At 36.1% G+C, this 14,784-nt stretch overlaps 1 protein-coding gene across 4 annotated transcripts in view; it reads left to right on the top strand.

Annotated features, from left to right (window-relative positions):
- Positions 1 to 14,514, top strand: part of LOC149564495 (QWRF motif-containing protein 2-like) — a 63,617-nt gene extending 49,103 nt beyond the window's left edge. For 3 of the 4 annotated variants that reach the window (XM_089818035.1, XM_089818034.1, XM_089818033.1), the window contains 4 exons: positions 12,723 to 12,839; positions 12,977 to 13,066; positions 13,289 to 13,402; positions 13,486 to 14,514. In XM_089818035.1, the coding sequence (XP_089674161.1) occupies positions 12,723 to 12,839; positions 12,977 to 13,066; positions 13,289 to 13,402; positions 13,486 to 13,611 (447 nt within the window). In that variant the 3' untranslated portion in view covers positions 13,612 to 14,514. The remainder of the gene's footprint in view (positions 1 to 12,722; positions 12,840 to 12,976; positions 13,067 to 13,288; positions 13,403 to 13,485) is intronic. The other variant, XM_089818036.1, reaches the window with a different exon arrangement.
- Positions 14,515 to 14,784: the final 270 nt, after the last annotated feature.

Genomic DNA, 14,784 nt, shown 5'->3' with positions numbered 1-14,784 from the left:
ATGCCACATCAGTATTCTTCTATTGAGGTATCATAAAAGACCGCCAATACCAAAAAGGTTAGACCTATAGTTGTGCAGGCAGTCATGTTTTGATGGTGCTCTCATTTGGCATAAAATAATATTTTATAGATAGTACATTTCAATCAATCATAGTAATAGTGGTAAACAATAACGATGTCATACTATTAAAACTACTTGTCTTTAAGGCTATCAATACTATTTTAGCTATTGGATGTGATGTCCCCTTCCTAGTCTGTCCTCAAATTTTCCCTAAAAATCATAATGGCAACAAATTATGAAACTTCGTAAATTGCTTGATTAATTGATGAAATGAACGAGGTACATATAGCAATTTACAAGAGCTTTAAATTGGAGCTAAAGTCTCTTAAATTAGAAGCCTTAAACACAATAATAAATAAAACACCTACAATGACCATTAATAAAAGATTCTATAGAGCCCGAAGGGGTGGCATAGTTGGCTAAGGACTTAGGGTTCGTCCCATGTAGTTCACCAAGTTGATTCTCTCCGCCTTGATTAAACTGGTCATTTGGTATGTTTGGGCCCCCATCGATCAACTTGCCCTCCTGTACCCCAACTTGGCAATAAAAAAAGCCCAAGTTAAGGTGCTAGTGGAAATGCTGGGTGAAGTCTCAACTATGCTAAGTGCAGTGAGGATACCTTTGGATATCAACAAAGTAAAAGATTCTACAAAGCTAGCTAAAAATAGCAAGATACTAAAATAGTAAACAAAATTTAAAATATTCTAATAAATTAGCCTTAAGGTTAGGTTTACATCTTACCAAGTTAAATATCTCTTCAAGTAGTGCAATTGTTGATTTGAATACTGCAATCATAGCATAAGAACCATGTTTGTTGAACCACCTTATCCTATATGGTAGATTTACCTACTTCCTGTGATGTATGTAAGTTTTCTTGCCTACAATAGTACCATTCAAATTTAACCTTAATGTGGTTGTGCCAAGTAGATTTCAAATCTCATCCTCTCCCTCCCTTGCCCCCTCCTCCCTCCCTTTCTATAGTGATATATTAGTTTTGTTAACCATAGCAATTGGTTTATGGAAGGTAATCAACTACATGTTCTCTCTTTTAATACTTTAGGCCTCTATCCTTCTTGTAATAAAATTGCTCTTGCCTTGTGGTTTATACCTTTATTTCTGACACATTTTTGGAAATTTTGAAGTGTAAGCCTCATCTTTTTGCCATTGTTGATTTTTTTAAAGTCCAATGGTCTTTATTTCACTCAATCCTAGATATTGCTTGAGTGTAATTGTTGATGGTTTCTCTATTTTGCATCAGTATGATATGAATTATTTTAGCCAAATTTATGTTTGAATCTGGTGTTAAAAGTAAGCATGAAGATAAGATTGAAACGTTTCCCAAACAGGTACCATAGGCCTTTTGTGAATCAAGAAAGGTTTGTTAGCATGGGAGTAGATGACTTATCACGGGCTTTGTCCTGCTCATTTGTTTTACATTGAGATCTAATTTGGGAAATTTTTCCATTGAACATGTCTAGATTCAAGTTATTTGGGAAAATGGATGATGAATAGTTAGTGTGAATGCATATGTCATGACTAATTCCGGACCCATTTTGTGTGTTGAGATTAAAGCTAGCAAAGAGGCAAGATTGCAATGGCTTAACAAGTACTAGTGTGATTATGACAATGGAGATGAATTGGTGTACATAATTGAATATTTGAAAATATATGATGAACATGTTTGTAATGTCCCTTTCTAGATTATTTCTTTATTTTTGCCTTGAAACACTGTTTTTGATTCTATATTGATAATTGCTTTTGTAATGCCCTGCCATGGAACCCCTAGATCAAAGGGTCAAACATGCACTAATACTTTCTTTTTTTGTTAATAAGAATGCCATCAAAGACATTAAGTGCATCATCTAAACATCATAGCAATGCAATTAAGGACACACACAATATGATCGGTACATGATTGAACACAAGTGGAAGTCTTACAAGTACTGCCAAGGTTTCCTAAACCACTAGAAACACCCAACCAGAATAGCATGATGATGCTCCATGGTTACATCCAAGAGGCTGTACTACTTGCCATGAACTTCGAGGAATCAAGCTGGCAAACATTGCCCGACTACGCAAAAGGAGACAATCAATCCTCGACAACCAACTGCACTAGGTTCATTTTAAGCCCAAATGAGAAGTGAGCTAAACCAGGTCAAATGAAGACAAAAAACAAGAAGTGAATATACCAAAATGTTCCCAAGAACACAAGGGAACCAAATATAACATTCATCTTCACCCAGACTCATGGGAACAACAATCTGTTTTAAATGCGCAGAAACATAGTACCGAAATATAGTTACTAGTAATGAATGTGTGGGAGATTTGAACATATGCCCAGAAAGGTAGAATTCGCAAAATACAAGTGCTGAGACCAACATATGGCCTAATAAATGATTCCTCCACACTGGGGAGAACCTGATTCACTATATTGTGGTCAATCACACTCTATTACACTTATAAACATCATATAAATGAAATACAGTAATTGGAAGTAAAACATGAGCATATAAGTACAAAAGGAAAGAGTAAAGGGATAGAGAAGCATTCCATGATGCACGGCATCTCTTGATCCTGATCATTGCTTGTATGTCAGTCCCCAAGGCTGGTCATGGCACCCGACCATGTTGAACCCTCAAGCCCACCACACTGTGCTAGGAGGTAGTCACACAACCCAAACAAGGAAGCAAGCCTACAAGGAAATATAGGTTTACACTGATGCCAACCAATGCATACAAATGTAGACAATCAGTAGCACATGGAGATCACTCAACATGCAGATGAACATCTGTAATAAATTGCCAATGCAACACAACCACAGTACACCAGGTTTCTATTCACTGCTACTGGACCTATATGCTAGAGTACCAAGCATAGAGGGTCTATACCCACACTGGGCAATTCTGCCATCCAGGGATCCAAGTACCATCTACCACTCATAATCGTGACATCCAAGGATTCGATGGTTTGCAGTACCTGTATAGGTCAGTAATGGAATAATCTCCCATGTATATCTTATTTTTTTTAGAAGAGTCAACCTTTCTCACGCAACTGCTTCTCTTTGGTAAATTATAGTCTAGTTTTAATTTAGTTCTTCATTAAACTAACATCACTTTTTCGTTAAGGATTATCTCCATAAACTAAATGATAATAGCCCCACTTCTGGTGACTTTCTTATTTGTTAATGATGGCAGATTACCATTGTCTAATGGCAGGGAAATTCTCTGACACCTGCAGTCTATCTTTCTGTGAAGCACATTCGTAATGTAACTCCAAGCCATAAAGCTGCTGCTTTCAAACTTCAGAGAATGGGATTTATTGCCCGTGTCATCCAATCCATCCAAAAGCTATCACAAGGATTGCAATGTTTCCCCCTTGAATGTGCTGAATGTGATGCAGATGGAAATTGTTGGGTATAAGAGTACTGTATGGTATTTTGTTTGAAATTGGGTCAGTACACTCCACTCTGCTCAAGATTGCTTGTCCTCAAACAATCACAAGCCAGGATACACTTGAAGTTACCAGCATTCCAAATCAACTTTGTAAAATTGTAATCTTTAGAAATTGGATCCCCTTTCAGTGTAATTAGCTTCTTCTGTGACACATTGGCGTATCAGGAATTGAAAAATTAATACCATGTAACGCTTCTTGTTTCTGACTTTGTACTACAATGGTGTTCTTAGAGAACTGTTGTTACAATACTTTCTTCAACCAAGCTACTAATGTAGGCATTTAATTTGATATTGTTGATACCTTCATCTGAAGTGCCAGGACAATTTGTTGTCCAGTACTCTTTGGATTTATTTGCAGTTATTTTCCATTAACTCAACAACAAAACCAAGAATTGGAAATCAGCAAGGTCCGTCATTTGAAATAAGTTTTATCTCCTGCTTAGAGAGAAGCAACACAAATGCACCTTGCAATTTTAACATGTTTGAAACCAAGTAGAAGAATCATTAATCTGAAAATCAGTTCCCCTTTTTGTGACAACTGTGCATTCAAAGATCTGATTTGATTGGCCCAAAATGTGCATGATGCCATGGCTATCTCTTTGTTTCAAAGCAAAATGGTGAGCTTCCCATATGTGAAGATGCAAGTTAGAAGCATGACACACATCTATGACCTTACATGTGATTTTATATTCTTCTGGTTCAGTTTCGAGGTTCATACATGCTGAAAATATTCTAATTAGAGAGTTAGAAATATCACAGTTCTTATCTCATTTCATTTTGACCTTGTATGTTTAGTAACAAGTACACACTTTTTGATTGTCATTGTTAACATCTAAACTGATAGCAACCACCATCATGATGAATTGTGGTAGTGTTGTGAAAACTAGGATCCCACTTTTTGTGCAAAGCTGATTTTAAGGTATGTAGGTGTCCACTAATTTTTTTTTTTTTTTTTACTTCAATTATCATTAAACTCCCTGGGTTGATTATATCCATTTTAACCTCAAATGTCATGGCATGATGGCATGGTGAATATGTCCATTGTTCTTCTATGGTCATGCTGGTCTCAAGAGAGTTCAAATATCACCTGGGTCAACTTCCATGTAGTTTTCTTGATAAACTTGCAATTCCTCTTTATGGGGGTCAATCTTGGACAAATCATTCCTCACAACAGCATAATTAATATCTTGCACATACTCAGCACATAGTCCAATTGTTTCCGTACCTTGCAAATCATTTTTGCATGGATCAATTACATTGCTATTTGAAAATTGATGGATGTTTCTTGGACACCATTTGCAATTATTGACACATCTGCAACACACATTATTGGCTCTTCTTCTTTGGTTCTAGCAATTTCTTATGATTTTGATTCTACCTCTCTTTTGCTGCAATTACTAATTAACAATTTTCATTGATATTGCTCTTTAATCTCCTCGGCTATTTTTCATATATATTGATGTAGACCTCTTTTGCTGGGAACTAGTACTCTAGTGCCTCCAAGTGGACATCAAAGGAACAATTTTTTTTGTATGATTTAACAATCTTAGATATTGATTAATGATTTTAGGGGCCCCAAGTTTGTACAATTATTCTTTCATAAGATCCATGTTTTCTTCCATTTGTAGACTTTCAACTCTTTGATTGGAATGCATCCAACATTTTAGCTTTACCTCATAGGCTGGAAGGATCAACACTCTAATACCATTTGTGATGTCCCTTTCTAGTACATTTCTTATTTTTGCCTTAAAACTATATTTTTAATAATAAAATGATTATTGCATTTGCATTTTTAAGTACAACTCAAATCGAAATCATGAACTTTATTTAACATTCAGATTTTTCACCGTAACAGTATTTTGAAAATAATCTTATCTTGATTTTCTGGTATTTTTCTGCTCCCAATTTTGCAGTTTTTTTTCTGTAAATGCTTGTCCTTGATATGTAGACAAGTTATGGCTTTTTGTACCGAGGAGAAGTTAAGGGGTTCTGTCCTCAGATCTCTTAATTTTTCCATTGGAGGGTTTGCATGCTCTCTGACTGTAATATTTACCAGCAAAATCATAAATATTTCTTCCAATTGATTGATCTCCTCATGGAATGATCTCCATTATATATTTAGTTTTAGAAAGAATAACAACCTTTTTCAGACAACTGCTGGCCTTTGGGTTAATTAGGGTTTAATTTTTAATTAAATTCTTCTTTGTTCCCAATTGCTAGCATGAAACTAGTGTAACTTTTTCCTTATCTCCATAGACTTAAGTGATACTGGTGCCACTTCAAGTGATTTCCCTATTTGTTTATTTAGGCAAATTATCATTGTCTAATGCTGGGGATTCTGACCGCAGCTGCTTTTGTTGGTACGAGGATAGCATCAAATGTGGTCGCCAGATCCCACTTATGGGCAGCCTTATCCTTACACAATGGCCTATAGCCTGAAGTATGCCTGGTTCCTTTCATTGGCTTGACTGGCAGTCTTTATCTCTTTGTGTAGAGAAATTCATGTTGTAATTCCAAGACATAAAGCTTCTGCTTCCAAACATTATATAATAGGGTTTATTGCTTCTGAATCGTCCAAACTATCCAAAGTCTACTGCAAGGATTGCAATGTTGCCCACTCTAATGCATTGAATATGATGCAGATTGGAATTACTGGGTATAGGAGTATTGGATGCTATTGTGTTTGAAAATGGATTATTACGATGTTAGTCTGTATCCCATTGATTGGGAGTTAAAGGTATTGTATTGAGTATTGTGGATGGTATACATAGTATGTATATTGATTTGATTATTTTGATCCTATATGTTAGTTTTATGATCAGAAATGTAACCGAGCAGAGATAAAACATACACATCAAATTATCCTAGGAAAACCATCCTACATGAGGGACAAAAATCGAGTCAAATATATCTCTTCTATATATATAATCAGATGAATAAATTCAGAATACAAGTGAGGAGATACTGCTTCTTTTGGATAAAACATAAATTGATAATGCTAAAGCTGAAATACAAACTGCTGCTGAAGATTGAACTCCCCTCTGCTAGCGTACTATATATTGTACTGATTGAATGAATGCTGAGTGAGAAAATCACATCGTTTATATATATGCTGTTGGTTGACTTCTTAACTAGGTTGGCCAGCAAAGTAGAGGTGGCCAACATGAGAAATATCTCTTGTAGCTACCACAAAATAACACTCCCTCTTAGCTAAGGAGATATTTCTCAGATTATATAGTCATGGAGTCTCTCAACATGATGTCCATAATGGCATTCCCATGAATGGAGAGCACATCTTAATCTCAGAGATGTCAAAGAGTCAGTCAACGTGATGTCCACAATGGCTTTGTGGAAGGAAACATATTGTCATGGAGTCTCTCCACATGACATCCATAATGGCTACTCCTATGTATGGAGAACACATCTCAGTCTCAGAGATGTCGGAGCACCCATTTGTGGAAGGAAACATATTGTCATGGAGTCTTTCAACATGACATCCATAATGTCTACTTCCATGTATGGAGAACACATCTCAGTCTCAGAGATGTCAAAGAGTTCATCACGGAGTCACTCAACATGATGTCCACAATGACTGCACTCTATTGTGGAGGGAAATGTATTGTCATGGAGTCTCACAACATGACATTAAAAAGTATACCAAACTATATTTCTGTTTCAGAGATGTGCAAGCATATTTCTCTTTCTCAGAAAAATGCCAAATCTCACTGACACTGAGTTTTCTTTTGAGCAAGGGCAATGTTTTCTACAACCCCAAGCTTGTCTCGGATATATGCAGACTTCACTTTGGAGAGAGGGCTGTTGAGGATATTATCCATTTGCTCATCAATGCAAATGTACTCGTGAATTGCTTTCCTTTGCACCATGGCTTGTTGAATTGTTTTCCTTTGCACCATTAAGAAATACAGTCTGTGATATCCCCATCAAAATAAGAATCATTTAATTAAATGTAGTTAAATTATAAATCAATAAAATTGCAATAATATTAATAATGATATAGTTAATGAACATTGTATAATATATTAAACTAAATATTATTATTAATATATAAAGTAAATATACCCCAGAAAATAATATAAAGTAAATTTGTTATGCAATAATATTATTAATATAATATAATACTTATTTATGAAAGGACATGACACTAAGAGTTAAAGAAACTATATATATATGTATGTATGTATAGAGAGAAAAATTAACATTGAGAAATAATCATTCAGAAATGGAGAAATATGGAGATATATGAAATTTATCTGCCAAAAAAGAAATATATAATAGAGAAAATATTTAAGGTCCCAGTAGGGGACATTACAGAGTCTTTACATCCATTTGATGTAACTTCCAGCCCTTAGCAGTTGCAATAGCAATGCCTGATCTAATAGAAGTGATTGTGCAACGGGAGAAAAAGTTAACTCGTAGTCTATTGCCTCCTTTTTTGAGAGAATCCTCTTGCCATAAATCTTGGCTTGTATTTCTCAATGCTACCATCAGCTGCATGCTTGATTTTGTGGAGCCAATTGGAAGATGCTAGAAATTTTCCTGCGGGTCTAGGAACAAGATCCCATACATCATAATGATTGAATGATATTCTTTTGTCATTGCATCTCTCCATACCTGCTGGTTTGATGCCTCCTCATAACTCGAAGGTTTAGAGTCAATGATGTGACTCATTATGCCATATAAACTAGAAACTTCTGAGGTCTCTTGCATTCTCTAATAGTGCCTCGAGGAGCTGCAAAATTTTCTGCAGGACTAGGAACAAGATCCCATACATCATAATGATTGAATGATTCTTTTGTCATTGCATCTCTGCGTACCTGCTGGTTTGATGCCTCCTCATAATTGGAAGGTTTAGAGCAAGGTTACCAGGAGACTGGGGTACTTGGAGACCTTGGAGACTGGTACTGGTACTGGTACGGCTAATTTTCAAAAATAGGAGACGGGGGTACTTGGAGACGTTAATTGTTGTTTAATAAAGAAATAATTATACATCATTGACAAGTCTTTCTAGAGGCAATTAAGCAAATTGATTGGAAAACTATAGTGGCTATCATTATAATTACTAACATATATGATATAAGTAATAACAAATTTTTAAGGGGTGATGATAGAGGATAAGATTTAGGAGTTTTATGACGCCTTATGCTCAATATTTTTGGTGGGAGACATCAATTGTTGGTTGGGGGACTTTGGAGATGGCAACCAAAACCTCGTGCATCCAAACTTTTTTGGGGACGTCTCCAGTACCTAGAGACGTGTCTCCGGTACTGGGAGTCTTGGAGACGGGTCTCCAGGTGTAGGAGACGGGTTTCCTGGTAACCATGGTTTAGAGCCAATGATGTGACTCATTAATGCCATATAAATTACGAACTTCTGAGGTCTCTTGCATTTTCTAATAGTGCCTCAAGGAGCTACAAAATTTTCTGCCTCCTTCATAGTTCGTTGAGACCAGAAGGCCTTTTCTGACCTGCAACAAAATTTTCAACTGCATCAGTTGGTCCTATAGGATCAACTCGATCAGTAGATTTGAATGGTACGTCAAACTCCCTTTGAATGTTAAAACTAGTATCATCAGGAAATATGTTCATATCTTGAGGAGCCTTCTGATCCTCACAGTCAGTAATTTCCTTGGATCTTTTGAAGGCAACTTTCTATTCAAAAGAATCATACCTTATGATCTCAGTCTGTTTCTGTTGTGGAATATAAATTTTGTAGGCCTTTGAAGGTTTCCTATATCCTACGAATATACCTTTCTTGCCTGAAGGATCCTTTGATCTTTTATCCTTCGGTACGTGAATATAGACAATAGAGCCAAATATTCTTAAGTGGCTAATCTCTGGTTTCATACGTGTGAAAACCTCTTCAGGAGTCATGTTTCCCAATATCCAATGAGGGCTCCTGTCCTGAACATTTACAACTGTTTTGGATGCTTCTGCCCATAAGGATTTTGGAAATCTTGATCATGAATAATCTCCTTGACTGCCTCGACTATATATGTGGTCCTCCTTTCGGCGACACCATTTTGCTGAGGATTGTAAGGACCACAAAAGTACCTCTTGATACTTGCTTTCGAAATAACTTATAAATTACTATGGAGGTGTATTCCCCCTCATTATCTGATCTCAGAACTTTCTTTTCTCTGAACTGTTTTCAGCTTGGGCCTTGAATTCTTTGAATCTTTCAAGGACTTCTGGAGACATCTTAGATTTAAAAAAAAAAATCCAAGTCCTCTGAGAGTAATCATCAATAAAGGTTACATAATACCAAAATTCACTTAAGGGGGTCACAAATATTGGTCCACATAAATTAGAATGAATAAGATCTAAAATTCCTTTCGATCTACTGTCAGTATTATGGAAGGGACTCTTGATGTTCTTACTAAGCGCACAGCCTTTGCATATGCCATCATGCTCGAGACCAAGCTCCACAAGATCAGTTACCATCATCTCCATAGATGGCAGAGCTTTGAAGTGTAAGTGTTTTTCTTGATTGTGAGGGCTTCACCCATTTTCTCTTATTGCCAGTCTGGATTCTTCTTGAATGTAATCAGCTTGAAGACATTCAAACTTGGGCAACTTGGATCTTCCACTAATTCTTTGAATAACTGACTCCCAAGATTGAGGAAGACCTTTCAGGTCCAACATGACTAGAGCTCTATCATCAACATTATCTCCAATATTGCCTAGTTGATCACTCAATTCAGAAATCTTCATAAAGATCGACATGACCGACTCTCCTTTAGTCATCTTGATATGATAAAGTTGTTGTCTCAAGGCAAGTGTTCAACTTGAATTGTTGATTGCATACAATCCTTGTAGTACTTTGGACATATATTTGGCCATCTTCATTTTGGAGATCATCAGAACTAGGTGGCGTTTTACAGAGTCAATCATGATCTTTTTAGCTGTTGTGCCATTTTTCTTCCGTAGAATTTTCTCTGTATTATTGGCTGGTTCAGATACGTCTTTTTCCATGAAAACTAGAAGATCGTTCTCCTGTAGGACAATTAGAATTGTGAATTTCCACGAATTGAAGTATGATGCACCTTCAAGTCTATCTCCAACTTTGACACAGATCACTATCTTGAATTCTCGAGAAACTACCTTAGCAAGTTGCCTTGACCTCTTGCTCAAATCTGATTTGATATTTTCTTAAGATTTCTCTGATACCATATTAGTTTTATGGTCAGAAATGAAAATGCGCAGAGATTAACACAGGCGCAACAAATTATCCTGGAAAAATCCTCCTACTTGAGGGTGAAAAACCCAGCCAAATATATCTCCTCTACATATTTAATCAGATGAACAAATTCAGAGTACAATTGAGTTGCTACTGCTTCTTTTGGATAAAACACAAATGATAATGCTAATGCTGAAAGACAAACTGCTGCTGAAGTTCAAACTACTGCTCTGCTAGCATAGTATATATTTTATTGAATTGAATGAATGTTGATTGAGTGAATCACATCGTCTATAAGTATATATATGCTGCCGGTTGACAAAATAGGTTGGCCAGCTATGTAGAGGTGTTTGACAGGAGAAATATCTCCTGCAGCTACCACAAAATAACACTATAATTGGGGCTATGTTGGAGATAACGAACATAGAGACAAGATTGCAGTTGGCTGCAGACAATCATTAAAAGACCTGTCACTGCAACTTGTGGCAGTTCAGTATTTCTTGTTAGAGTTTGTAACATGTCCATGGTAGATCACTCAAGGAAACGACTTCATGCTTAGTAATATCAGAATGAGTTAACAAGTTCAAATAACCAGTTTAGTTAGTAGTACTTTTACTTTGATGATAGATTTGGGATATTTAACGCTAGTCAGCATCATACAAGAGCAACTAAGGTAAGGCCTAGATTTCGCATGTTTCCTGAGGAACCACCATGCTGGCTACTCATGAAATAGCCAGGTAATGGTTGCAAATTTCAAAATTTTCTGTACCATCCTCTTTCTGGACAACATCATGCATATAATTTTTGAGGTTAAAAAGACAGTTTGGGAGATTACACTAACAGGGCGGGCACGTGCTTGATGCAAATTTTGTTTTAGTTGATTCATCTGCTTTCTAAAAATTGTTATTCAGACGCATAAAATGATTTGTTTGTTGGAATATACTAGGTTTCTGTCTTGGCTGAAACTTATTTTCCTTTGAATACAATATATTCATGAATAATATTTTGGAATGCAGTTACAATTATGATTTTGAAGTTCGGAAAAGTGAAAAAATAGAGCAGCTGTAAAAAAGATATGCAGCTAGGGTATTCTTAGAACAAATTGGAAGATTAGGGAAGTTGGGAAGAGACGGGAAGAAATTAAGAATATTAGTTCTCCACAATCCATGACAGCTGATGCTAATGTTCCTAGTTAAGGTTGTGTTCAATTTTTTTTATCAACGTTTCAGATCACACTCTGCAATCCATCATTAGAGTGATAGAAAGCTAAACAGGGAGAGCTTGAATATGGAAAAGGAACAATTGCAGATCTTACAAAGCTGAAAAGAGCAAGCTGCAGGAGAAGAGGGATGTGGGTGTATGCAAACCTAAGAAGGAACTAAGGAATAATTCTGTTTTGTTGCTATCAATCTTACCCGAATTAATTTGACTATAATATTTGTCATGGCTTGTGGAGTTGGCCCACCTATGTAACTTCTTAGATTCTAGAGATGTTTTCAAATCCTTTACATTCCTCTTTATGCTGGTCTTTCAAATGGATACATTTCAATATAGAATTTACACATGTTATGTATCTAGATATGATGTATTGATTTTCTGCTGTTTAGAATATATTACACAAAATTACTTTGATGTCATTTGATCAAATTTTAAGAGAGTAGTTTTAGTGGTGATTTTGAGGATAGTTGTATCTCTGCTGGTCGAATGCATGTACATATTGATAATATGTACTTGAATGGCTGGTTATTAATGTGTTAAGGGTTTTTTTATGATATTTGAGTTTTGGTGTATTAGAGTCCCTTCTTAAGGGTTCAAAATTTGTGTGCCTGGGTTGCAACTTTATGCCACTCTAGGGACAACCCAGACCCTGCAAATCAACCCACGGTGGAGCACTACTGATTAGTAGCAGAAGCACTTTATGACATAAATTACTAATTAGTATATAAGATTAAATAATTAAATAATATTTGTTGTTTCAAAGTTTGATTAAGCTAATCTTGATGTCTGATGCAGATGTCATATCTTGAAGAATGGGCAATGCTAGAAAGAGATCACACAAGTTCTTTGTTAGGAGCTGTTGAGGCTTTGGAAGCAACTACTCTTCGACTTCCTGTAACTGGGGGTGCAAGGGTATACATTGCTTTTTAGTAAAGCATTCATTTTCCCTCAAATTATTCAAATGAATTTATACAATTACAAAATGCAGCCATAGGTTGATGTAATGAAGCAGTTTGATAAAACCTTATATTAGTTGGATTGATGTGTAGGCTGACACTCAAGCAGTGAAGGAAGCTGTTAGTTCTGCAGTTGATGTGATGAAAGCAATGGGTTCATCTGTCCGCTTGTTGTTACCAAAGGTAATATTAAGCTACATGCCAATCTTGAATTGAAACTGGTTAGATCAAATTTGATTTCAAGACATCACGATGCTTTCTGCAAATATTACGAGTTCTAAATTGAGTGCAAGAGAAATTTTCTTTGCTTGTTACCACACAACAGTTTATTTATAATTCTTTTGTTTGTTTGCCTTAGTTATAACCATAATTAGGAGATGTTTATTTAAATCTCTTATTGTTTAGCTGCAGGTAGAGGGTATAAACCATCTAGTTTCTGAACTTGCAGAGGTGGCGGCTCAAGAGAAATCATTGCTGGAAGAATGTGCAGATTTATTAACTACAGCGGTATCAATGGAGGTAATGATCAAGTTCATAAACCTTGGCCTACAGCTTGTCTTGTCTATTGCTTAGCAGGGACCTAATAGTTTTTAATTCCGCAGGTTGAGGAATCTAGTTTGAGGGCTCATTTAGTTCAGCTAAAACAGACTAGATACTTAAAAGAACAAGCATCAGTGTCATTGCCGTTGAATGTAGAGAGCAATAGCCAATATAAGGAGATATGCTAGGCTGTATCAGTTGTTTTGATTTTAATCATGCTGCTTTTGCATTGAGGTGGAAATGTTGGAAGATGGAAGCTGCATTCATTGTTTGTTGCAGACATGACATCTTACATTCTGAAGCCAATGGTGGTAAAAGAAGTGTAACATAGTTTGATGGTTAGCCTGAATCTGCTGCATGCTTTTCCTTGTGCATAAGATTCTTGATGTCTATATTAACTTGTTCTAATGCTCACCTTACAAGGGATCTTGATACATTACGCAGTGCTTTGTATACAATTTTTTCTGAAAATCTCAGTTCAAAAAATCAGTTGAGACTCACATATTACATGTAAGCGGGGCACTTCGGAAGATTGCGAGTCTTGTCACCATATTTTGACTTGGGCCTATTGTAAACCTCCAGGACTAGTGCTTTTTAGCACTATCTTATCTACATTTTTTTAGCAGTTATTGCATATGTACCTTGACAAAACCAAAGGCAAATGAAATATTAGCTCCAATTCGTTGCTGTGCAATTGTGGGCATTTTCAAGCAGCTAAGAAAGGATGCTCGTCAATGCTCTGGTATATTGATGGGTTACAGGGCAAATCCAATTGTATTTCATATAATGAATTTGCATTCTCTCAGAAGTGTTTAAACAAACCAAGTGATGGTTATGTTTACATGGTAATATAAGGACTGTTGAACCGACAACATGAGCCATTAAGGGATGCATAAAATATATGTGCATGGCCCCCTTGAATTTGTAGATCTCAAAAGAAGTCAGTATGGTTTGTTTAAATCAAGAATGGTGCATTATACATGTTCACTTACAAGATAAATGACTAATAATCTGCATACTTGCGGGTTAACTGTTAATGGGAATGTTTCGGATGCATGGCAAAGTTCTATCAAGCATCACACGTTTTAGCCCATGCTTTTCTTCTCATCACTCTTTAATTTCTTAAAGTATTAAACGTCATAATTTGCTTGGTTTTTGGGCCCAACTTAAATTCCTTACTTCTTTGCAATTTTGGGACACACTTGATTCGACTAATCTGCTCTTCGTAATATTAATTCTCATCTAACATAAGCATAATTTCCACCACCTTTTTACAGCAGTATATCAATCGCATTGCCTTATCAAGACATTCTTAAGTGCTGCAACTATGTAATGTATAATACATTTTACCTAGATTTTCT

The sequence above is a fragment of the Cupressus sempervirens genome, chromosome 3, assembly GCF_028749045.1.
Source record: "Cupressus sempervirens isolate cs-2001-9-10 chromosome 3, ASM2874904v1, whole genome shotgun sequence".
Classification (NCBI taxonomy): domain Eukaryota; kingdom Viridiplantae; phylum Streptophyta; class Pinopsida; order Cupressales; family Cupressaceae; genus Cupressus; species Cupressus sempervirens.
Note: the sequence above shows the minus strand (reverse complement) of the source record. Positions and strands in the feature narration are given on the sequence as shown.